General features: G+C 52.7%; 1 protein-coding gene across 13 annotated transcripts in view; it reads right to left on the reverse strand.

The window, feature by feature from the left end:
- Positions 1–24,668, reverse strand: part of ADCYAP1R1 (ADCYAP receptor type I) — an 84,160-nt gene that overhangs the window by 5,931 nt on the left and 53,561 nt on the right. For 3 of the 13 annotated variants that reach the window (XM_087860926.1, XM_045792910.2, XM_045792908.2), the window contains 13 exons: positions 24,235–24,342; positions 22,775–22,795; positions 21,713–21,754; positions 19,302–19,414; positions 18,591–18,688; positions 17,955–18,087; positions 16,889–17,042; positions 16,406–16,466; positions 15,840–15,909; positions 11,913–12,004; positions 5,067–5,150; positions 1,795–1,924; positions 423–464 (listed from right to left, as the gene is read on the reverse strand). In XM_087860926.1, coding sequence (XP_087717052.1) covers positions 423–464; positions 1,795–1,924; positions 5,067–5,150; positions 11,913–12,004; positions 15,840–15,909; positions 16,406–16,466; positions 16,889–17,042; positions 17,955–18,087; positions 18,591–18,688; positions 19,302–19,414; positions 21,713–21,754; positions 22,775–22,795; positions 24,235–24,342 — 1,148 coding nt within the window. Of the gene's footprint in view, positions 1–422; positions 465–1,794; positions 1,925–5,066; positions 5,151–9,066; positions 9,151–11,912; positions 12,005–15,839; positions 15,910–16,405; positions 16,467–16,888; positions 17,043–17,954; positions 18,088–18,590; positions 18,689–19,301; positions 19,415–21,712; positions 21,755–22,774; positions 22,796–24,234; positions 24,343–24,668 lie in introns of all 13 variants that reach the window. The other 10 variants (XM_045792913.2, XM_045792915.2, XM_087860929.1 and 7 more) reach the window with 8 other exon arrangements.

The following is a 24,668-nucleotide window of genomic DNA, read 5'->3' on the forward strand; positions in this document are numbered from 1 at the left end:
AGGATGGGTTTGGGCAGGCAGGTGGGCCTGCGGGGGGCAGTGCTGAACTTTGGGCAGCTCCCCACTTGGCACCCCTGCCCGGCACAGCCTCATGAACTACAGGTACCATTTTCTGTGCCTCGTTCTTCTCTTTCCATTTCTTTTCTCTAAGGTGTATCTTACAGTGTGAGCCCTGCCAGACAGGTAACGCCTTACAAGTCCAGCTGATGCCTTGCACAGCAGGCAAGGTGGGAGAGATTCTGGCACAGGGCGGAGGCTGCCAGGAGACCCTAGCACCGCTGCCCTCCCCACCTCCAGGTGCTGGGAGCCTGGCAGTGCCCTGGTCGGGAGAATCAGCTCTGGTGGGCAGCAGGCTATGCCCCTGTCTGCTCCCCAGCAATTCCCACCTCCACTGCTAAGGAGCCAGAGGGCCAGAATCTTACCTCCCCATTCAGAAAACAGTAGAGAACAGCCACCACAAAGCCCTAGGGAGAGACAGAAAAAATAACCTGAGAATGCTAGCAAGGGACCTTGTGCACAGGGAGCGTAGGAGGCAGTGGAAATGGGGAATGACACCAGGAAGCAGAAACATCCAATGACCTGGATGGGGGGCCCCGTGCCCAGGAATCTGGGAGATGGGAAAAGTTCTGCTGCACCAAGATGGCCACGCCCAGGAACCCAAGTGGCTACACCCCGGCTTTGGGTCCCACATTCCCTACGTCAGATCCTTCCCATCCCCAAGGCCCAGCTCTATCCCCAGGATGTTCTCTGGGCTCCCTAACCAGATTGCAGGACCCTGAGGGTGGTACTACTCCAGGACAGGACATACCTGTGAATTTATCCCCATTCCCTCCCCATCCCACTCTTTCTCGGCCAGATACTCTTAACCACAGCACACAGAGCACCATGAGTAACTGCTTGACACAGAGTAAGCAGCTAGCTGCTCTGCATGCGGTCTTTAGTCTTTGCATTTAGAATTCCTGTGCTAAGACAGGAACCCCGGGCTCTGACTCCCAGGCTGGGGCTGCGTCCACACAACTCCCAGCCACGCCAGACTAAGAAACTTAACAGGTAAAATGGCCTTGAATTAAAACTGAGGGACGGAGAGATAACGTCAGACACACAGAGTAAGCTTCTGACCGTCAAGAAGCTGGGTCAGAGAGCCGGCTTAGGGAGAGGTGCTCTACCTGGGGACACTCAGGGTTGCCGCTTCTACCTTCACTGACCCACTTGTGCGGACATCTGTTTATTTACTCACTACGCATCCTCACACCAACTCGCTCACTCCTTCATGCACACGTTGACAACCCCATCTACTTACGCTTTCAGGCATGGACTCATCGTCCCCCACTCGCTCTTCCCTGGGTCATTTATACCTCTCTTTGCTCATCCACCTGTTTGGCCCTCTGTGGCCAGGTACTGTGCTGGGGACCCCAACATGGGTAAGACAGAGCTCCAGCACTCATAAGAGGCCTGGTCTACAGGCTGGAGTCAGGATGTGGACACGGAGGTCTCAGGACAGCACCCTGCTCACACCCCAGGCTGAAGGTGAGGGGTGGGGGGCCCAAGGGAGGCCTTGCTCACAACACCCAGAAGCAACCACAGGAAGAGATCAGTGTGTGTTCTCATAGGAGCCCACAGGGTTGACAGCAGAAGGGGCTCTCCCAGCTCCCTTCTCTTCTAGGGCTCCTATTTCAGGGACAGAACACAAGGCTGAATCTAGGTGAAAGAAGTTAGAGCCACTGGCAGGTTAGGGGTCAGGGCCCTGGTTCCCCACGAGCCCCCCCTCCCACCTGCCACACCCACTACACCTACCTGGAAGGAGCCCAGCCCCAGCTCAAACACAAGTCTCTCCCTCTTGCTGACATTCTCCGGGGAGAAGGCGAAAACCGTGTAGTGGATTCCAAAAAGCGGAATGAGCAGCAGGGTGGACCGGGCTAGCCGTCTGTCAGGAGAGAGCAAGGTAACCGCTGTTGGGGCTGCCAGGTCTTGATACGGGAGCCAGGGAAGGCAGAGACACTACTCCCAGCCCCCCGTTATCCCCCAGAGCCAGGGCTCCTGTCCACAGACTGTCTCAGGATTCTCTCCCAGTGCATGGGGCCTGGGGGAGATGGTGGCCAACACAGCACGGCTTCCAGAACCCCCTCACAGGTTTTGGGCAGACATCCCATCTCTCTAGGCCATGTCAGTATCCTGTAGAACCACTAAAAATGCACATGTGAGTGTGTGGTTTACAGACACTCCTGTGGGAGGTACAAAACCCTTGGGAAAAGTGAAATCAGGACCCATAGAGGGATGGAATTGGGAAGGTTTAAGAGACATCATGGACCCTCAAACAAAGCAAACCGTCTCCTGCTCTGGATGGAAGTTCCACATGCCAAAAAGAGCAGCCCCTGGGGGGCCGCAGAGGCAGTGGGCTTTTCTGAGTCTGGGGTTGCCACACTCACGGAGAGTAATGGGGAAGTGCTGATGAGGGAGGGGGTGGGAGGCACAGGGGTTGGCTACAGAAGGAGAGGTTCTGGAGGGATCCAAGGAAGGATTTACTGACCCTGGGAATAAACAAACACCAACTAAGCCAGAGGAAACTACCGCCTGGGAAATAGTCAAGGGAGAGGAGGCCGTCTGCTTGGAGCTTGAGGAGGAAGGGAGAGATCGAGCCAAAGGGACCACCATGCATGCTGGCTGCCCTTCTGGGATTCCTCTGCTTGCCTCTGGCTACTAGGCCCAGTGAGGTGGGGCTCCACTCTGAGCGGAGGGGGCACAGAACCCGTGGTATGACGTCCAAAGGGTCCACATGGCATGGATTTGTTTCTGTCAGAAAGGGTGTTCCCAGAGGGTCTCCAAGAGTAGGACCCCATCTTTGCCCACTGCAGGGTACCAGCTCCCTCTGGATCTCCTGGAAGAGCTAGCCTGCCCCTGCAGGGGAGGTCTGCCCCCTGGGCCATCGGAGTGGGGGTGGTAAGTGGGAGGTTCCACTCCCCTCCCTCTCAGTTCTGTCCATGGGGGTGGACAGTGGGGGGTGGGGGGAATGGCCCTTTGATTTGGGGCAGTGACACATGTGCCCTGCTCTTTTCCCATCCCAGCCTTTCTAGGAGTCAATGTTCTGTTGAATGTGGGGCCTCCAGATTTCAGAGAAGGTGAATCCATGGGGTCCATGTGAGGCCCTTCACTTCCCAGTTTCGACTGAGAGGGAAGGAAGGAGAGAGGGGGAAGGGAAGTAAGAAAAGCAGAGAAGGAGACACAGAGGAAGGGGGAGGAGTAGCCTGAGAAAACCTTCAGGTGGACCAAGGCTCGGCGCTGGAAGCAAGAAGCCCCATGCGTGCCGGCGCCCACCCCTTCTGCCCCTGCCCACCGGCAGCTAGTTCTGCAGGACCCGGGTGCCCTGGACCAGAGCTGGCACCAACAGGATGGAAGTACATCCCACTCTGAGCCCAGGTGTGGTCCTCGAGTGGTCTGTCCTCTCAGACTGTGGCTCCTTGAAAGTGGGCACAGTGCTTCCCTTACCAGTTACCTTCCCCGGCCAGCTTGTGCCAGGCTGGGGGCTCACACTCAGAAGGGGCCTGCCCAGGAAGGGATAAACGAACACGCAGGCCATGGGAAAGCCTCAGGTCCTTCTCATCTCTGTGTCCCCCGTGGCCGGCACCAGAGGCAGCAGGGGGTGATGGCTGAAGAACGAAAGCCCAAAAAGAAGTGGGCCAGTGGCCTGGAAATACAGGCGCGTGGGTACCTGGGGGCCCCTCTATGACCCTGCCCAAAGCGGGGTACCTAACAAGCAAAGTTTAAGTGAAGGGGCTGGAGAGGAAAGATGACCCTGGGACACACCTGTGGTCCTTGCCCTCCTCCCTCTCTCCCTCCATGGGCCTGTTTACAGGGATTCGTCCCTGCAGTTTGAAAGTTCTTAGAAACCAAAAGGCCAAACTTCTCTAGCTTTCATGGGGCAGTGGACGGATGGGTTCAGTGTGTGAGAAGCAGGGACCTTCGAGACATGAGCTCAGGCCCTTCCCTGTCCCTGGCCAGGTGGCAAATGGAAGCAAGGGCAAAACTTTCCCTCCCTGGTGGCCCTGCAGCAGCCCTGGAATGGTTGGGGACTTGCGCCAGGGACCCAGGGCATCCCGGACACCCCTCTGGTATATAGGGCGGGGGAGGGGGGCAGACAAGGAGGCCACAGGAGCCCGAAGTTCTGGGGCCTCTATACTTCAGAGCTGACCAGAGGCCTTGGAATGGAGCCACATGGTGTGAGCCCTGGGACCCCTTTGAATACAGTCACAGAATCACCCTACGATCTGATTAAGCCACAGAGATGGTGACACGGGCATCGGCCTCTGTCCTTCCACCCCAAGGAGGCATCAATGGGCAGAAGAGCCCTAAAAAACACAAGGAAGAGCTTCCAGCGTTCAGAGCCGCCCAAATTACGGTGGGCTCCCCCACTTCAAGGGATTTCCAAACGAAGACTGGTCTTCAGTTAGAGATGCCCTGGGGCCTTAGTGCTTAGGACTCCCTGGGTTCAAATCCTCACCCTGCCAGGTGATGTGACCTTGAGCGAGTACTTGCCCTCTCTGTGTTCAGTTTTCTCATCTGTAAAATGAGGTTATTACAAGGACCCACTTCAAAGGGTCATTGTGGGGATTAAGCCACTTGGCACATGAAGTGTGAGTGAGGTTCCTTGGGGTGAGGGTCCTGTCCCACGCAGGGGAACAGTCTATAGGAACTCAAGCTCTAAGGCTCTTATTAATAATTCAGCAGTTGCAAAGACTGAAGCCCAGAGAAGTGGGGGATTCAGGGGAAACCACACATCATGGCAGCAGCAAGAAGCCTTCCACGTCTCAGCTCCAGGCAAGCCCCCGCTCTTCCCACAGGGCCCACAGCTCCATCTGCCCAACCCACGCCCCCCATCCCGCCCCGATGGCTTGAGGTTGCAGAGAACGCACAAGACACACAGACATCAACATGCAACAGCGCAGAAAGCGCTGGGCCAGAGGCACGGGCTCGCTCTCGGCCCTCATCCAGCCGGCAGGTGCAAGCTCGGGGCGGCATGCGGCCCCCTCCCCTCCAGGACTCCCGGCCACAGCCACGCCACGCACACTTACAGAGTTATGGTGGACAGTTCTGACATCTTGCAGGAGTGCTGCTGAGCCCGCTGTGGCTTGCAGTAGCATTTCTGCACGCAGCTGCTGGGTGTGACAAGATCAGCACTTCTGTCAGCTGGGGGCATCGGGCAATGGAGGAACTGAGGAGGACCTAGAGCGACGCGTGGCTCAGGGGAGGGCAGAGGAGCCCAGGTGTGGAGACAGGGCAGGGGCGGTGACACGGAAGAGAAGGAGGAAGCCAGGGGCCAAGACATGGTCAGCTCTGGACAGAGAAACGCATGCCCAGACGTGTACAGGTGTGTGCATGGATACGTACGCACACAGCGAGCACTCACACTGGGTCCACAGCAGGTAAGGGGAGCTGGAGGGCACGCGGGCTCTGAAGGTGGGAGCGGGCCTGGGTCTCAAGCAGGGGCCTGGAAGCTGTCTGCTGAGTCAGCGCCAGGCTCAGGGCGTGGCTCGCCGGAGGTCGCGCAGCAAGATGGGCAGCTGGAAACGCATGCCATGGACCTCGTGCCGCCTAGCCTGGCCGACCAGCCTGAATCAGGCCCGTCCTGGGCTTGGGGGCCCACTACACCTCTCACTCTTGTGCCTGAACCTCCTCCTCTCTGAGCTCCCAGGCAGCTCAGCGGGGGCATACAGGGGCCACAGAGGTGGGATGGGTGGAAGAGATGGCTCATTAATCTAAATCCAGTAGGACAGCCATGACCCACCTGCAGCTATGTGAGTTAAAACCAAATCAAATTAGAACTCTACTTTCCTCAGTTACCCTAGCCACATCGCAAGGGCTCAATGGCCACACGTAGCTACTGGCTCCCATATTGGACAGCACGGTCTAGAGCCTGTCCATCCCTGCCGAGAGTTCTGAGGCACAGCTCTGGGCTCGATTTCCTGGTCAAAGTTCAGCAGGCGGGGGCTGAAGGCTGAGAAGGGTACCTTTCGGGCGCTGGCCCACTGCCTGCAGAAACAAGTCATCTTAAAGGTGGCGTCCCCTCCCTATCTTAAAGAGGAGCCCCGGCTGCCAGGCTTGCTCTATGTTCCACTGGGTGAGGCACAGGGCTTCCACCTCCTCAGAGAGGTCAGGCAGCATTTCCATCTGTTCGAGCTCTTCATGGTCCTGCTTACGCTTGGGTGGGAACAAGCCACAGACACTTCTTTTCCTTCTCTGATAAACATGTAAGACCTGGATCGAGAGCTGCATCACGTTGCCAGAGGGCCAAAGAGCAGTGTCCTCCACAAACCCTCCTCAGGCACCAGGTGGCACCGAGCCCCTAGTACCTGCCGGTGACCTGAGCTGAGGGGATCTGATGCACATGAGAACAGAGACACATGAAGAGACCAGACCTTGGGCGTTCACCGATTTGTCATTTGTGATTCCAGCTCTTTGAGAGTAAGTCTGAAGGTCCTTGACATGTGGACACACGTCATTTTGCGGAGGCAAGAATCGGAGTCACACACTTCAAAGATGAGGCAAGCTGAGGTCCCTGCCCCCCACCACTAGGACCCTTGCCTCTGTCAGGTGCGTGGTTCTCATTTAATAACCAGCACCTCTCCCCTCACACTGCACGGTGGGGTGGGCACTACTGGCCCCCTGGACAGACGTGGGATGTGAGGGATGGCAGGATGCTCTGCTGCCCGGACCAGCGGCATCAGCACCGCCCGAGGGCTTCTTAGAGACGCAGAATCTTAGGTGCCACCCCAGCCCTGCTGACTCAGATCCGCCTTTTAACAAGATCCCGAGGTGATCCACAGACAGCTCAAAGCTTGAGAAGCACAGTCGAGAGGAAGTCATGTATTTGAGAAGTTTCTTCAGGTGTCCTCAGTGAATGTCAAAGGTCTGTTTCATAGACATATGAAGAGACGGATGGACACATAGAAGTATGTTTTTCTCACAACTTAAAAGAGCTTAATTGGATATTCAGGAATGGGAGCCATTCTCGTCTCCAGATTTATCTCTGCTTGGCCCAGACTGAAAGGTTGGCTACTTGCTCCTACAGCCAGTGGCCTGGTTGGCACCCAGGAGCCTGAGAGCCCAAACCTCAGATGCGGCCCCCTACGTTCCAGGTTTAGGCCCTCACCCTTAATTCTAAAGCTTCAGCTGCTCTCCTCTGGGACCGCTCCTCCTGGAGCTCCCTAAGGGTCATCCCTGCCCCTCCTGGGCCCTGCACAGAAAATACAGACTCCTCTGAGTACGCTAAAGCCATTTAGTGGCAAGTTAGCTGGGAGATCAGACCCCTGGTAAAGATGTGGGTCTCTGATGGGAGGGGCAGAACAAAGTGGTGGGCGGGGGGGGGCGTTGCCTGGGAGGGCTCTCGGGAGAAGAATCTTGGAACAAAGGTAAGTGCCCTTCTTCCTAAACCCTCCACTTCTCCCAGAACTTCAACGGCTCTGTGCAGAAGGACCCACTGAAAAGAATACAAAAGTGTGGTAGAAAAGCCAGAGACAAGCGTGAGAAAGGAAGAGATGTCGCAACCTCTAAAGTTACTACAATTAGGGAAAAGGGGGAAAGGAATTTAATCAAGAGGAAGACATAACCCCAGACTGGCTGGTGAGCTCAGTTCTGATTTGGATGAAAGGGAAGATAAGAAACGGGCAAGGGTGCTGGGTGGGAAAGGAGCAGAAGGCTGGAGATCCCACAGAAGGTTCAGGGCCCATGCCTCCATCTGGAAACCAGGGAGCCCTGGTCTGTAACCCAGGGAGGCAGCACACGGTTTCTTCGACCCCTGCTTTGGTCACAGGCTAACCTGCATGGATGCTTTGGTACCTTTCATGTGCAGAGCTGCCTGGGCTGTATGTAGCCCCAGGGAACACCAACAGAATGCTAGACAGAGACCCTCGTAGGGGAGCCCTTGGAGGGCAGCACCCGTCTGTTCCGCCCCGCTCCTAGTGATCAGTGTGTCATTGGGTCACTCGGCAGGACTGCAGAACGTCTCAGTCTGAACTGAACACTCTCCATAGGGTCCCTCATGGTGCTAAGATGCTGTATCCCAGGGATAGCACTGCACACCACACTGGAACTCCAGCCAGAAGCTCACCTCCACAGATCTTGGATCTTCCCTGCCCACTCCTACCTCCTCCCCCACCACTGAGGACAAGTTCAGGCTCTGTGCCCAATCCCCAACCTGGGAGGTGGGAGCTAGTCAAGGCTCCTGAGTTCAAGGCTTTGTCTAGACACTGACTTGCTGGGTGGTCTCAGGTGGTACCACTTTCCTTCTCTGGGCCTCAGTTTCTCCATCTGCAAAATAGGAGTAACCATTCCCTGCTGTTGACCCTTAACAGGAGTTGTGAGGATGGGGTGCTCCGAGACAGGGGAGGGGTGCTTTGGCAGTGGAAAATGGAGCCCCATGTGACCTGGAAGCCTTAAGCAGTGGGCTGAGTTCCTGGACTGACAGCTTCCTGGCTGCATTTCTGCCACAACAGAGCCTGTCTTTAGAGTCGGTGCTACCCTTCAGACACCGGGTCTGAAACAACCCTGCCAACTATCGACATCACAGTGTCTCTTCTCTTCTCCTTCCTTTACCCCAAGGGGCCAGGCAGACCTGCTCTATGAGGTCCCCAAGGGAAATACGTGTGGAGTTTCCCTCCCCCACCTCAGACCCAAGAGGCAGCTTCCAAAGCCCATCCTGCAATGGGGAGACCGCTGGGAGGAAAGCCAGAACAATCAGCGCCCACGCAGGAACTTCACCCTCCGCTTTCTGAGCCAGCTGGCTTCTCACAGAGCTAAGGGCAGGAGAGGGCAGACTAACCCTGACCCCAGCCTCAGGCTGAGCCCTAACCCCCATCCCAGACCAAAGGGAGCCAGAGCACATGCCAAGCCCTGACCCAGGCCCACACTCCACGCCTGGCCACTGCCCAAGTCCAGAGGCCAGCCCCTCATTCTGTCAGGAGCATCAGGTGAGAGTGTGGGTGGCTCAGTGCCACCACCCCCTGCAGGGGTCCAAGCCCCCAGTAGAAGCGATGTCTCAAACCCTCATCATCTGAGCAGCTGGAACCAACCTACAGGAAAGGGAGTGAATGCTGGTCTGAGGGCACAGGCAGGGGGTCCTCTCGGGCTTTCTTGGGGACTCCCAGGCTTAAATTTGTTCTGGAAACAGAGGAAAAAATCGGAAAGCTGTTGTGGGCAGATCTGAAGGGGATTCTCAGTCCCACACATACCTCTGGTGGCCCAAGGGGACTTGGGCACAGCCGTGAAATCTCTCCCACCAGGTCCTGCCCCTTCCCATTCCCCCATAGTCTCCCCTCCCCCTCAGCAGACACCTCCCGGGCCCAAAGCACTCCAGGTGGGGCAGTTGTCTATAAGGCTGGATCCCATCAGGGCCTCTTCTTCCAGGAAGCCCTGTTCGTACACTTAGTTAGCACCACCTCTTGTCTGTAACTTCCTGGAGGACAGGAAAGACGGTGCCGTGGAGCTGAGTGCCAAGCGCCCTGCTATACCAGAGCTACGGCTTCCCTCGCTCCTACTGGATTCATCTCACTTCACTGACAACTAGTTCCCTCAGCTGTAAAATGGGGATTATCCTCACCAGTCGGTGACTCGGCCCACCAGATTCACTGGGTGTTTGTGAGCCCGAAACGTGCATGGACTGAGCGGCCACTGTTGCTAGGAGCTCTGCAGTCTCCAGCGGCACCGTCACATTGATTACCCCTCACTGGGTCTCCCTGACCCTGCAAACGCTCAAATATGTGGCTAAGTTTCATAGCATCAAGTTGGTCCCTCATCCCGCGTCAGCCCTCCCCTCTGGCTTGCAGACCACAAGGGTATTTTTTTTTTATACAATGGAAGCAAACCAACTAGCTAGTTCTTTAAACATTGGCACTTCAATGTATAAACCACTTTGACAAATGGTCGTCTACGCATCAGGAAGGCCAGAAGACTCTACAGCTCCCAGCCTGTGGTAACTTGAAAGGCCCCGGCCCCGCCCTTCTCTCCACCAGAGCCTGGGCCTTCTTGCTGCCTGGGACAAGGTGTCTGAGCTGAAGTGTGTGTTGGGAGCGGTGGCGTGTCCTTATTTAGGCTGCAGCTGGGCCCCTGTGTGCGTCCCTGCACAGGCAGGGTGAGGGGAAGCGGGGAGAGCCTCCCAGAGAAGAGATCCCAGGAATTGCAGAAGAAGAAACCCTTCCTACCAGGAAGCAGAGGGTGGGGGACCCAAGGCTAGGGCTCAAAGGACAGAAGAGGTCACCTTTGCTACTGCTAGCTTCAGATGTCTGAAATAGCCATGTGGGAGCCATCGGCCCTTGAGCAGACACAAGGGCATGAGGACTGCTGCCAGATGGGGAGGTGAAGGGAGCAGGGGGGCCCTGTTTTGTGGGTCCTGGAGACTAAGGCAGGGATGATCCCTCAGGGGCAGTTAGTTGCAGGGAGCCAGCCCCATGGGCCCCCCAGTGCAAGGTCTCAGAGACTTTATGACTTATATGCATGAACAATTTTCGACGACATAACACATACATATAAGCGAGAGTTGGTAAAAAGTTGCAAACACATGAAAAAAAAAAGACAGTAAATGGATAGCAAAAAAAAGGTGGAGGCTTTTTTCCAATGTAATGTAATCACCCTAAATGCAGGGAAAACAAGGCTGACCAATCCTCCACCCCCACAGGAAGGACTCCCACAAGGGGAGATGCCCAGGTTGAACCTGCAGACCAAGGGCAAGCTCCGCCTTGCTGGGGAAGCCCCAAGGAGAAGAAGGATCTGGGACTGGTCTCTGGGTAGTTCCTGCCTCCCTTCTATCCAAGACAGCGGTCAGCTGGGGAGAACCCTCTGCTGGGGACTTTCTGCTGTTCCACTTGTCCACTGGCAGCCATCAGGGTTCTGAGCCCCAGGCTGGGGCCTCTGATGAAGGCAGGACCAGCTCCCCACCAATGCCATAAGACCTGGGCTCCTTCTAACTTGCCCTCTTCTTAAAAAACTGAGGAGGCAACACATCTGGCTTCTACCTTGCCCACGGACAGACCCCCAAACTGCCCTCCGATGTTCTGCACCCATCTGACGCTTCCAGCCAACCACAGGGGATCGATCTTCCACCCTGGCATGAGAAGTGTCCCCACTCCCCACACACCCAGCTGGTCATTCTTCTGATCATGAGGCAAGATGGGTGAAGTAGAAGGTGCTCAGTCTGATTCAGAACAAGTGGAGGGCTGACAGAGCAAATGGGACAAGCTGTTAGGGATGCGACTGCAAGAATATTTGTAGGAAACAAGCCAAATGGCCATGGAAGTGGAGACAACCCTAAGCTCAATGGTAAAGTTTGCCCGCAAACCCCATCGATCTCAAACGTATCAGCTGTCCCTCTGCTCAGGAAGGAGGGAGTTGCAGGAAGACCAGACCCAGAGATAAAGTTGAAGAAAGAAGGTGGAGAAAATGAAGGACTCCCCACTTCCAATACCCAGACCAGCAAGAATGTCCACCCGGCTCGCCAGTGGGGGCTGACCAACTTGCACACACCTGGACGGCGGTGGGGACAGCAGGCAACAGTGCATCCAGCAGCATTCATGAACTCCCCACAGAACCAAGAGCCCCAAAGGAAATCCAACTGCTAACCAACTAAGACCCTAATTACCCTCAGGAATCTGGTGTTTTCCATCTTGATTTTCCTAGTGTGACACAGGATCTGACCATTTCATCCCCTCTCTCTTTCCTTCCACGTAATCACCATGCAGATTAGCAACTGGGTTGGCTGAAGGGTAGGCAGGCAACTACATTTTAAAGGCACTTCCGTCAGAAGAAAATCTTGCAAATGCCCCTGCTAGTCTACCCTGTCAGCAAAACCTAGGCCTTCTCCTGTGACCTGAGTGCAGGGCCCACAGAGCTGTTGGAAGTGACAATGGCATTCACATAATGATACTTACAAGTAGATGCTGGACTCATTGCCTCCCATGTCTGGAGACTGAAGTTTCTGCACAAGGATAACGATGATGCCGATGAAGAGCACAAAGTTAACCTGAAGAGCAAAGACAAAGTAGATAGAGACGGTTCCGGGCAGACTTTCCACACCGCTGCCTCTGCATGGACTGTTATGTAGATAGAGACGGTTCCGGGCAAAGACTTTCCACACCGCTGCCTCTGCACGGACTGTTATTGTCCCGACAGGACCCTCCCCAATCCAGTCAAAATCCCATCTAGACTTAAAATCCAAGATGGCGGCCTGAGAACACTCATTTACCTCACCACTTAACTATTGCTAAAATGACAGAAAAGATCGAAGAGAAAGAATTTCATAGGAGTACTGAAGAATAGGAGAGATTATCATGAGTGAGCTGGAAAAGGAGGCAATTTCTGGAAGAGAAAGAGCAAACAGGATCAGGGGTGATGGAAAACAATGCCAAACAGAGAGAGAAGAGGTTCCTGCAGAGGTGGGAACTGTCCTCTGGAGAAACTCCAAGTTCAGAGTAATGGAACATGGGGAACCAGAATGGACAACCGTAAACATTATTAATTAAAGGACTGCCTGGGAATGGCGATAACAGCATTTACCTTCAGAGAAAGATCAGGGTCAAAAATCTCTCCAAACAGCGAGAAAGGGGGAAGGACGGGGGTGCAAATAAATAGAAACAAGGCACAAGGAGAGGAGCACACAGCAACAGTCTCCGAATGTAGCCAAAGCAGCTACAGCTGGAGAAAAAAAAATGTAGAGTTTGACACTAACTTATGAAAAAATAATAAATACTGAAGATACAATAATTAAGCATTCAAATCGAAAGCTAGGGGGAAAGGGCCACACATTTTACTTTCACAAGAAGGAAATTAATAAAGATAAAAATTCATTATAAAAAATAGGGGGAAAAAGTAGACTTGATCAATAAAAACTTTATTTTGGGGTCTGGCTTTGTTGGTTTGTTTCCGCAGTCTCCACAAAGGCAGTTCTCTCAGTCTTCTTTCCCACTACAAGCCCAGTGCCCGAACAGTCCCGGGAATTCCACACCATACCTGCTGTCCCCTGCGTAGGTTAGTCGATCCAAAAGGAGAAAGTAGAATTAAACAAATTTAGGGATGAGAAGGAGGACAAGACAACAGATGTAGAGAGTATTTTAAATCATAAAAAAAAAAATTAAACAAAATGGGAAGATAGAAACTAACAATCAAATCCAGAAGATGTAGGAAATCTGAGTAGAGAAATGACCTTAGGAGAAATTTAAAAAGTAATCAAAGACATGCATTAAAAGGCATCAGGCCCAGATAACTTTATAGATCAGTTTCATAACACCTTTAGGAAAGATGTCATTTACAGACTACTTCCTTGTTTGATGCAAATAAAAAAGCAAATAAAAAGACAACCTCACAAATTGCTCATTAGGCTAACAAAACTCCACTACAAATTCCAGACAACAAAGAAAGCATACAAATAGACACACACACACACACACACACACACACACACACACAAACACACACAAAACCAGAGAACTTACAAAGGGCGATGCAAAAACTATAAACAAAATATTAACAAATAGAATTTAGCAGTGCGTTAAAAGAACAAACAGATCATGTCCATAAAGGTTTTATACCAGAAATGCAAAAAAACTTGAAAAACAAAACCAAAAAACCCAAATCTACTAATATTTCTTACATGAACAGATTAAAACAATAAGCTACCCTTACCCCTGGAAATCGGTGAATAGTTCAATAACCAAAACATCAACAAAGACGTGAGAAATGAACACTCTTATATTCTGCTCATTCGATATCTATGAAAATAAATGTTCAATGTACATACCCTTTGTCCTGGAAATTCCACTCCTAGAGATTTATTCTAAAGACATGTTCACACATACTCAAAGATATGCATGGATATATCCATCGTAGCATTGTTCATAAGAAGAAAAATCAGAATATTGTCAAAGGCCATCACCAAGGGAAGGGGTAACTCCAGTAAATGTTTCCAAAACACATTTGATTTCCTGATTTTTAAAAAATATGCACTAAAAGGAGCAAGGAATAGAAACTTTCTTAATTCAATGAAGAATAACTGCTCAAAACTATATAGCAAGCACCATCCTCATCGAAACCAAGGAATAGGGACGCCTGGGTGGCTCAGTCGGTTAAGCATCTGCCTTCGGCTCAGGTCATGATCCCAGGGTCCTGGGATGGAGCCCTGCATCGGGCTCCTTGCTCAGTGGAGAGCCTGCTTCTCCCTCTGCCTGCTGCTCCCCCTTACTTGTGTGAGCTCTCTCTCTCTCTCTCTGACAAATAAATAAATAAAATCTTTATTAAAAAATAAAATAAAATAAAACAGGAATAAGTGGTTTATATAAATACTAGAAAGAGTAAAACTATTTTCATATACAGATTGTGTCATTTTCTACCTAGAAAACCCATCAGAACCAACTGAAAAGGGACAAGAATGACTAAGAGTTTAGAAAAGTAAACAAGAAAAGAAAAAATAGACAAAGATGAACAGCTTCCCTATGCACCAGCTGTAACCCACTAGAACATACGATGACAGAATGAGTCCCAGACACAATCCAAACCCAAACTGGAAAACACTTTAAAGGTAAATTGAACAAGACAACGGAAAAGCTGTACAAAATGACTCCATGGGAAAGACGGAATAAATGGAGAATCAGGACACGTCTTGGAGAGGAAGACTCCATGTTTTAAGAAAATCACTTCCCCAAATTAATTTATAAATTTAATGCAATTTCTCTTAAAATCTCAACCACACTCTTTTTTGCAAATTGACAAGGATATTTGACAGTTCACTTGAAAGAGTGAATATACAAGAAAATTTTGAAGGAAAAAAGAATAAAGAAGGGGGTATTAACATACCAGATATCAAAACCTGCTACCAGGTTATAACAACTAGCACAAGGGGGCATTCACTATTTGGGAAACAGCCAAATAGTTTAGTAACATAGCATAGGATACAGGTAGAGTATACCGAATGTTCCTGATAAAGTGACATTTTGACATAATTGAGAAACAATGGTCTATTTAATAAAAAGAATTGAGAGGGTAGAATGTCTATCCACTGGGAGAAAAAAAATACAACTAAAGGAGATTAGATATCATGTCAGATCAAAGAAATAAAAATTTAGCTAGATTCAGGACATACATACAAAAATCCAACCCATAAAAATGTTATAAAACAACTAAGAATACTTTTCTGTCTTAGGATGGGAAAAGGCTTCCATAATAAGAAATAAGTTTCAGAATTTACGAAGACAAAGCCTGACAGTTTGTATAAAATTATGCAGACTTGGAAATATACTTACAACACGCTTAACAGATAAAGCATTACTATCTTTCAAACAATTAGAAAGACAACTGAGCAAAGCAAGCAAAAGAGAAATGAGTAAGAGAAATAAACAGGTAATGACCAGAATAAAAACAAATTGTCAATAAAGGTTTGGGAAAAAGTACCTCGCTGCACCAGCAATATGGAGAAATTCACATTAAAACAATGAGCTACCATTATCCCTCAGGAGCCTGCGCAAAACTTTAAATGATTGATATTATAAACACAGACAATGATAAGAGGTACTCTTTCCGACCCAGCAATTTCATTTCTAGAGATTTAGTCTAAAGAAATACTCATGCTCAAAATGACGTACATAATTGCTCCGAGTAGCATTTTTCATTATGAGGAAAAATGAGAAAATATAAATGTCCAATACTAGTGGACTAGCTAAGTAACTCGTGCATGCATCTTGCCGAATATAATGTAGCCAGGAAAAAGGAGAAGGCTGGCTTGTGCAGTGATCTCTGTTTTTGCCCCCTTCCCCTGTTTTCTGCCCAAGCCCCTGTCTCTTCCCTGTCCTTGTCCCAAAGATACTCACCATTATGGAGCCAACCACAGGGCCTTTGATCACCCACCACAGAGCTGTGTTGTCATTCATATCCCAGCAGCTGAAAGACAGACAGACAGAAGAGAGATTAAGCTCAGGGCTGGGATGCCAGCAAGTCAATTGCCCCGGCCCCATTGTGGCGCTTTTCTGCTGCAGCTCTCTGAGGAGGAGCTGGCTGGAGAGTTTTCAGGCATGCTGCAGACCCAAGCCTCATTCTGGTTCTTCTAGTGCCTTGGTCCTTCCTTCTCTGCTCCCTGTCAATGCAGGGAGTAGAGCCCAATAGTTAGAATCACCAGTGGGCTCCTGGGCAAGGGCCATGTTGCCCCTTCAGGACTGTGAGGGTGTGACCTCACCCTCAACACCCTTCCTCTCCTCCCTAAAAGGAAAACAGACACTCAGAGCTGGGCGCAGAAGTGGAGAAGGACTCTGAAACCCTGCACATTCTCACGAGGTTCCAGCTGAGATGTGGCTGGCTGGGTGGGTCCAGCCACGGTGCGAGCAGGGTGCGGTCAGGGGCTGGGGCTGGGGGTGCAGTCTGGTCTCGAGTACGTACTCACCCTGTGTCATCGAAGTACAGCCTCAGCATAGCCCACACAGACACGCACACAGTTGGGGTCCCTGGGAGAACAAGAAAAGGAGCCTGGTGATAACAGGAAAACCAACAGGCCCTGGGGTCCCCTCAGATTTGGGGCTCCCCAGGGGCCACTGTCCCCCAATCAAACAGGGGGTTCTGACCCATGGGGCAGGTCTCCCTTTCAGACCTGGAGTCTTAGGGACCCTTCATGGCCCTCACACCCAGGCCTCCTGGGGGTCCATATATCCCCCAGACCCTTGGCTTTCTCACTTCTCAGAAGGACTCCTGAGCATATCACGTCTTCAGACAGTGGGCTTTCTATGGGCAGGAAGAGCAAGAAGGGTCCCAGGAGTGTGCCATCAGCTGCGGGACAGGACCGTGCCTCCCTCCTCTGACCTGACAGTGGGACCAAGGACATACCTGGCCGGGAGGCCTGGGCCTGTCCAGGCCACAGCCAGTGACCTACCCCAGCCTATAATGGTGTACCAGTAGAAGTATCTCCTCTCCGGAAAGAAGGTCTCCACTAACAGGGTGAAGAGGTACAGACCCTCGATGAACAGCCAGAAGTAGTTCGACACGACACAGTAGTGGAAGAAAACCATGATGGCCTTGCATTCCACCTGCAAAGAGGGCGGGGAGGGTGAGGGAGGCATGAAGCCCCCTCCACTGGCCCCCACTCAGCCCTGAAAATCCAGCCCAGCAGGAGCAGGAAGAACCCTGAGGGCCCTTCAGCTCGGCCTGCTTGGGCTCAAACACCCCAAGGATCTGTAAGACTCAACATTCCCGGATTCAAAGAGTTAAACATGGCAGCATCTTGTGATTTTGAGCCAAAGCTGCTCATGGAGTCAACTTACACATGTCAGAGAAGGATGGGGGAAGGGCGAACGGGGGCCCGCTCCCCTCCCCAGGCTCATTCTCCCCCAACTTTCCTGCTCCTTCTCCAGCCCCTCCAGATAAGGGGAGTACAGAGGATCCCGCATGAGGTTTCTCAGCCAGATGAAGGTTTTAGAAATCAAGGGGGAGAGTCCTGGTCCCCAGAAATCTCAGAGAGACCCCCCCCCGCCCCCCTGACCCAAGTGTGCCTCTTGGGTCAAGACCCTGTGCTCTGGGCTGTTCTTTCCATCTTATTCCATCAAAACCTATCCTTTCTGCTTACCTCCAAAGGTATGAGAACTGGGGAGATGGTGTGGAGAGACCCAAGCCAAGCAGCCCCTCGGCTCTGTCACTGGTTGGTTAAATGACCAGGGGCCAGACAAACCCTCTCTCTAAGCCTAGTTTCCTTCTTGGGCAAGCGACACTTGGCGTTTCCCCCCGACCCTCCACGTCTGCTCTGCCAAGTACACACACAGGCTGAGGGACAGGAAATGACATTGAGCAGGGGTCTCACTGGTTACTAGCAACTCATAGTCATTCCTGGATGTCTACGTTCCCTGGGGACAATGGCTTCACCTGCAGGAAAACACCTGGATGGCGGGGGTCACAGGGACGGGCGCCCTGGAAGGGCCTTGCTGCCAGGGTCCCAGAGCACTCACGGTGGAGACGAAGCAGTGGTTGCTGTCCTGCTCCGCGTAGAGGATCCAGTCTTTGATGAAGACGGAGACGGCCCTCAGCATGAAGGACGCAAACAGGTTCATGTGGATGAAGTTGCGGGTGCAATGTAGCTTCCTATTCAGCAGGCCGGGGGGAGAAGAGGCCTTGAAGCCAGGAACCCCACAGCATCCCCTCCTCCACTTCGAGGTCTGCTCTGGGCCAACTCCACAGCTCTGTCTCAGGGGGTCCCCACCTCCCCATCTCCTTCCCACCTCCCTAAATCTTCCTTCACTGCCAGGCCTTTGTTGCCTGGCTCCACGACTCCAAGAGAGCAGACTTTCCCCTCCTGTGACCTCTGTCCATCCAGACCAGGAAGATAAAAGTGAGGCACGGAGGTCTCCTGCCCCCAGGGTCCATCCTGCTGCATGGCCCTGGACATGGCAATTGCCCTCTCTGATCTCTCAGAAATTTCCCATCTGTTATTGTAGGGGTGGGGGAAATGCCTTTTAAGGGACCTCCAGGGCTGACATCCAGGGAAAAGGGTGGGGTGGGTGGGAAGAGCAAGGGCTCTGCGCTGGGGGGCAGAGGGGCTGCACTAGCTCAAAAGCTGCTGGTGTTAGGGGGCGGGGGGGTCTTACCGGAAACGACACAGGATGACCATGGCAGTGGTAAGGGTGACGAGGGATGTGCTGTAGCCCACTGTGTACAGGGCCTTGACTGACAGGTAGTAATAATCCTGGAGCAAAGCACAAAATGTCCAGGGCTCTGTGTGGGGCTCGCTCCAGCCCCCAACTCCCTCGGGCCAGGGCCTGCCCACCCCGGGGACCCACCACCCAGCTTCTCCTTCCTTTCTTCTCCTCTTGCTGATCTCACCGCCTCCTCTCCTGTCTCAGTGCCTCTACTACCCTCCCCCCCCACCCCATCCCCCATGAGCTTCTTACTGCCCTCCACAGTGTCTGTACTCTGCCGATGCCCAGTAAATGCTTGCTGAATGCGGGGGCACTGACCAATCAGAACAGGCATCAGCCTGAGCCCGGAGAAGTGTCCAGGAGGCCCCCTGCTGGGCCCAGCCTCAACCCTTCAGTTGCTGGGCCACAGGAAGGACCAGGAAGGTAGGGGACATGTGGTGGGGGCTAGAGGAACTCAGGAAGCAGAGCAGATGCTTCTTGGCCCAGAATGAGCAAATGAAGGCCGTGGCCTTCGTGTGTTTGGCTTGGGTACACAGCAGGGGCTCACGCGCTGCCTAGGGACCTACAGGCCCAACAGGAGCCAAGGCCTTCGGCGGGGCACTCTGTCACCAGCCTCCTCAACCCCACCCCCACCACCTGCTCATGGGGACAGCCACTCACCTGGTCCCCGGGCTCGTACTCATCATAGTCATCAAACCCACAAGCGTCTACGTAATGAGGGAACGGCTCTGACCACCCATCCTCAGTACAGTTCCGGCTCACCACCTTCATGTCTGCAATAGAACAAAAACTCAGTGAGGCACGGGAACGATTTAAGAAGACCCTGCAATTCTTACTTGAAAATTACTTCTTAAGTGGGAACTTCTAGAAACCCATATGCACATCGGGGAACCATGGTGATTGAAGGTTCGTGAAATTTTCCACTGTTGGAGGGAACACAGTGATTGCTGGTGACCTCAAGCTTAGCCTTTACACGAAGGACACTGGGGAGGACAAGGCACAGCTGATCTCTTAACAAGGGCTGAGAGGACCGAGTCTCCCTCTCTTCTGGAACTGGCAAATGCTTGCCGAGGAAAGGCCTGAGTCCCTTCCCTAGGCCCTGGGTCAGCACTTGTCAAACGTCAGTGAACGGAAAAGAATGATGTGAGATCACCATTGCAGACTCCAGCCACCAGCACTCCGATCCCCGGATTCTGGTCCAGGAATCCGCTCAGGTGACTGTGGAGCAGGAGTGCCCCTCATACATCAGGAGCTCTGCGCCTCGCAGCAGCTGCAAGAACCCGCACCAAGGGGATACATGACTGGCTTGATTAACCAGGACCAGACCTCCATTAACCTAGCGCCAGATCTTATTAAGATATGTATTTAGGTTTAAAAAAAAAAGACAAAAAAAACTTTTGTCTTCCCAGGTTTAGAGGTCTGTTTCCTGTCACTAATGTACTTTAATTTCCTTTTGATTGACTTTAAAGGCCATTTTGTAGGACACCAAAGGGGAAGGAGTCATTTACTGTCTGCAGGGTGGAATCTGGGTTGGTTTTTGCCCCGCCTGAGGCCTTTTAACCTTTCATGATTGTTCATTTCATCTTCCCCTCTCCTGATGGTCTGTAGGGGTGAACCACAGATGTCCCATGGAGGGGAGAAGGCAAGCAGCCCCCTCTGCCTCCAGCCCTGGACTGTGGCCCCAGATGGAACCCTGTTCCCAGACTGGCTTCCTGGGAGTTTACCTGGTATGTTAGGACCCATGGCAATGATTCTCTCTTTCACAGGATTCAGGGGCCAGGAACTTGTGTACAACAAGACACTTCCACAGAGAAGGGGCTCCAGCACCCATGTTGCTGGGAAGTTTCCCCTGCTGTGGCCAAGGCCACCTCTGGGGAGGTCAGGAAGGAGGCAAGGGCAGACCCAAGACAGGAAACCCCTCTACTTTTCCAATCCCACGTCCTTGCCAGTTGAGTTGGAAGAGCTGACGGTAATCCTTTTTTGCCAAGAGAGCCAGAAACATGCTTCCTGGACTCTGGGAAGAAGCAGAGGGTGGGTGACCCTGCCACAGAAGACAGCTCTGCCCAGAGTAGGGAGACTACTGGTCTCCATCGTTTCTCGAATTCAGAGTCCTGTGACGTAGGACAAGGAGGATGCCTGGCAGGCCCAGGGAGAAGAGGAATGGCTTCCACCACCCATTTTGATGCCAAATTCCTCCTTCTTCCAGCAAATCCATGTCAGGCTATTACTGGCAACCTCCTTCCAAGTCCTCTGAAGGTCTGCATGTCCCGGAGAAGTCATGGCCTTGGCCAAGTCCCTTCCCATTGCTGGGCCTCCTCTCCTCTCTGCTTTGCCCACAGCAGGGTGGTGGGAAGAGGAAAGGGAAGTAGCTTTGAAAAGCAATTATTTAAAAGTGTCCCAGAGGTAGAAGCCATTTCCTTTCTTTTATTTTCCTCATTTCTCCATTTCTTTTTATAAGACAGTGTGGGCACAGAAACGTATAAATCTTTTTGTTCAGAACTATTCCACGAATTTGCCGTTCTATTGTTCTGATGGAAATCTCCAGAAGATGGAGTACTCTCTAGATTGTCAAAACCTTGCTGTGACTGCGCCCACTTCACTAGACTATTTTGCCCCAGCAATTTCGTAGGAGCACAGGATTTTAGGGCACTGGTTCCCAAATTGGGCACCCTTCCCAGACGGGCCCATCAGCATCACTGGGAAGACTGGCTGGAAATGCACATTCTCAGGCCCCACCCCAAGCCCGCTAAAACAGAGACTCTGAGGGGCGGGGAGGAATCCGAGTCTTAAGGAGCCCCCTAGGTGACTGTGGTCACGGTGAAAGTTGGAGAACAACCGTTGCACCTGTGGGAGTTCCAAACTATCAGGGGTCATCGAATCTAGGGGATCTGTAGTTGGAGTCCACAGTATGGCTTCTAGAGATCTATGCTCCCAGAAAGATCTGTGCTCCCCACCAAAGATCACACAGCCACAGAAAGGCCCTGCCTGCCCCAGAACCGGGCCCCCAAGTTCCCGTGTCAGCACATGGCCTCCCTCCAACCAGCCCATGGTGGGCCCGTTTATCCCCTCACCTGAGAGATCCAAGGAGTTACTGTCAGGGAAATCAAACTCTCCTGCAAAGCACAGAAATGGGCATGAGTCAGCGCGCACGGCCATCAGCGTGCCAGAGCTGTGCGTGGTGAACTCTCTACCAAGGCCAAGGCTGGCCCTGGTGTGAAGGACAGGGGTGGGGTCTCAGTTAAAAGGTTGCAGCACACATGGCAGCCACACACCTTTCTGACACACACACGCCGTGCCTTCCGGCATCAATTCCATTTGCTTAGTACTTCTGTGATGCTACTGATGGCCCATGACTCAGTTCTCCCCACCGGGCCCCAGGAAGTGGAAATGGGATACTGTCAGGAAGGTGGGAGGGCCTCTGGACTGGGAGAGGAATGGAAAAGGATGACTGGGCCTTTTCCAGAAAAAGGCAGGAACAGCAACACAGGTCCTGGACTTCGGTTTTTTCTTGGGTCCACAAGCCTCCATCTCAGCCCCAAACCTGTCCCATCCAAGGGAGCCTGGGACTTCATCCATGGACATTTTTTCTCTCTCTCTCCTGACTCTTTATTCCACCTCCATCCTTTTCTTATCATGAACCCCCTGCTAGCAGTGAACCCTCATTTCCTTTCCACTTCTCAAAATCCTATTTCCAACACCCAGCTGACATGCCACCCCCTCCAGGAAGCCTTTCCTGACCTTTTCATTATCCTGCCTGCATGCCGCATAGTTAGGTCTACCCTGCTCTCAAGCTTGCCCTCCATTCCAACGTCAAGGCCACTGAGGATGTCAGTATCTACATGGGCTCACACACACGTTCAGGCTGTATAATGCCCATTTTCTATCCCTTCCATGAGTGTGTCTTATCCTCCCGAATCAGCCCATAAGCACCCCGAGGCCAAGGGCTGTGTCTTCCATCTGCCTGTGTCTCCCACCTCCCCGGATGGCTAAGGGCAGGGGGTGGAGGGAGAATCTGGTCCCTGAGGAGCCTTTCATTCCACCCCCACCCGTTCCCAGCAGTCAGAACTGGGCTCCCGCTGGATGGACAGATGGACAGATGATCAGCAGCCTGTCCTCTCCAAGGTTCCTCTTACCAATGGTTTCTAGCTTCCACACTGAAAGAAAGAAAGAGAGAGAACCCAGAGGTGAACGAGGGAGCTGAAGTTGGGTCTGCTCTCACTGGGTCCTGCTGATTTCCTCCCTCCCCCACTTCCCATGCCCAAACTCTGCTGGGGACCCAGGGGCATGAGGACTATAGGCTGGGGGTGGGCCAGACACGGGAGACTTCTACCTCTCCCTCCAGAATGGGACCCAGTGAAGGAGAGATGAGCCGAGGCATTTGAGAGGAGGAGGGAGATCAGTGCCCCCCGTATCGTCAGTAGCCTTCAAAGTAACAACTACTACAGCGAACAGATTCAGCCCCGGGCGCCATGAAATAGAATGAGAAATGCCATTCTCCACTTTCTAAGCATGTAAAGCAAGTCTCACTAATCCAGCTTTGTGAACAGAGACGCTAAAGGGCCCTGCCTTAATGAGCCATTAAGGATCACGTGTAAATAACACATTCACCGTGCAATTGCCAGAGGGAGGGACAGTGTGAAGGAGAGTTTTTCTTAAAATCTTAGTTTACTGCTGATTCATTTTGCCTTTTCTGTTGTTGAAAAGAAGCAGTCTTGCCACAGTACCTGACCCAAAGTACACGTTCAAGAAACCTCAGGTAAAGGATGAATGAGAGGAGGACATGAATAGAGGAAGCGAGGGAGGCGGGTTCCATAGGAACGCAGCAGCCCTGTGGCTGAGTCACCGGCTGCCACCGCATGGATGCCCCCCCACCTGGCCCACTGCACCCCGCACTCCAGCACTGCCTGAGTTTGTCTCTGATTCCAAATTCACTTCCTGTCTGGCTCTGGGGCACGCCCAGTCCCCCAGATGTCAGGATGAGAGAGCCTAAAGCCACCCTCCTTCTGGGCTGGCAGGTCTGGAGGTGGGAGGTGTGGCTAAACGCCCCAGAAGGGGAAGTAGGGGGAGGGGAGGGGAGGCATCATCACTAAACTCTGTCTTCCCTAGACTTCAGATGGGGTGCTGCACCCCAACATACTGCCACTATCCCCTCTGCCACCTCCCACAAGCACCTGCCCTCCAGGCAGAGTCACCGTTGCTAGAGTTCCAGAAGTAAAAGAGAATGGATTCCCCAGTCACTATGCCACATTGCCATTTGACAGACCAGGGAAAGGTGGGCGGGGGACAGAGGGGTGAATTGCCTCGCTCAAGGTCCGAAATGGGTAAGTGATGGAACCCACACCCAAGAGCAGAGCCTGGCCTCACGCACAAGAGCGCATCTCCACGTCACCCTGGGAGCCATGTCTGCGGGTGCTTCCATCTGCCTGCAGAGCAGGGTCGTAGTTTCAGGCTCCCACTAGCATGGGAGCTCTGGAACAGGGAATATTGGCCTGCAGGGGGCCCCAAGTCCCTGGTACTTAGAAGGCCTGGAGCTGAAGTGTGGGGAGCAGGCTAGACCAATCATGACCTAGGGAAGGCCCAGGGGGAAACTCACCTTGGTCCGGATTGAAGATTCGGAAGAGTTCAGGGCAGCTGACCAGGACCATCTCACCCACGCGGGCAGGCTTCCAACACGTGAGGTTGTCCCACATCCCAGGGCAGCCTGTGCAGGAGAGAACCACGGTGAGAGGGGGCCCAGACCCACACATGCACAGACACTACACACACCACCCACATGCAGGCAGGCACACACACACACCCTGGTGAGCCAGGCCCTTGCTGGGGGAGGGAACAGTTTCAGGGAGAGAAGGTGAGGCTCACAGTGGGAGGCAGGGCTCAGCCTCATCCTGGGAAGACCCCCTCAAACAGGAGCTGGGACATTTCAGGAGCTCCTGGGGTGGAGAGGGAGTGCTCACCTGATTTTATATCTCTCACAGCCCCAAGGTGTTGGGAGGACTGTGGGGAAGGGAGAAGCAGGCCCATACCAGG

The sequence above is a fragment of the Ursus americanus genome, chromosome 3 (genome assembly GCF_024610735.1).
Source record: "Ursus americanus isolate L20-20 chromosome 3, mUrsAme1.1.p, whole genome shotgun sequence".
Classification (NCBI taxonomy): Eukaryota; Metazoa; Chordata; class Mammalia; order Carnivora; family Ursidae; genus Ursus; species Ursus americanus.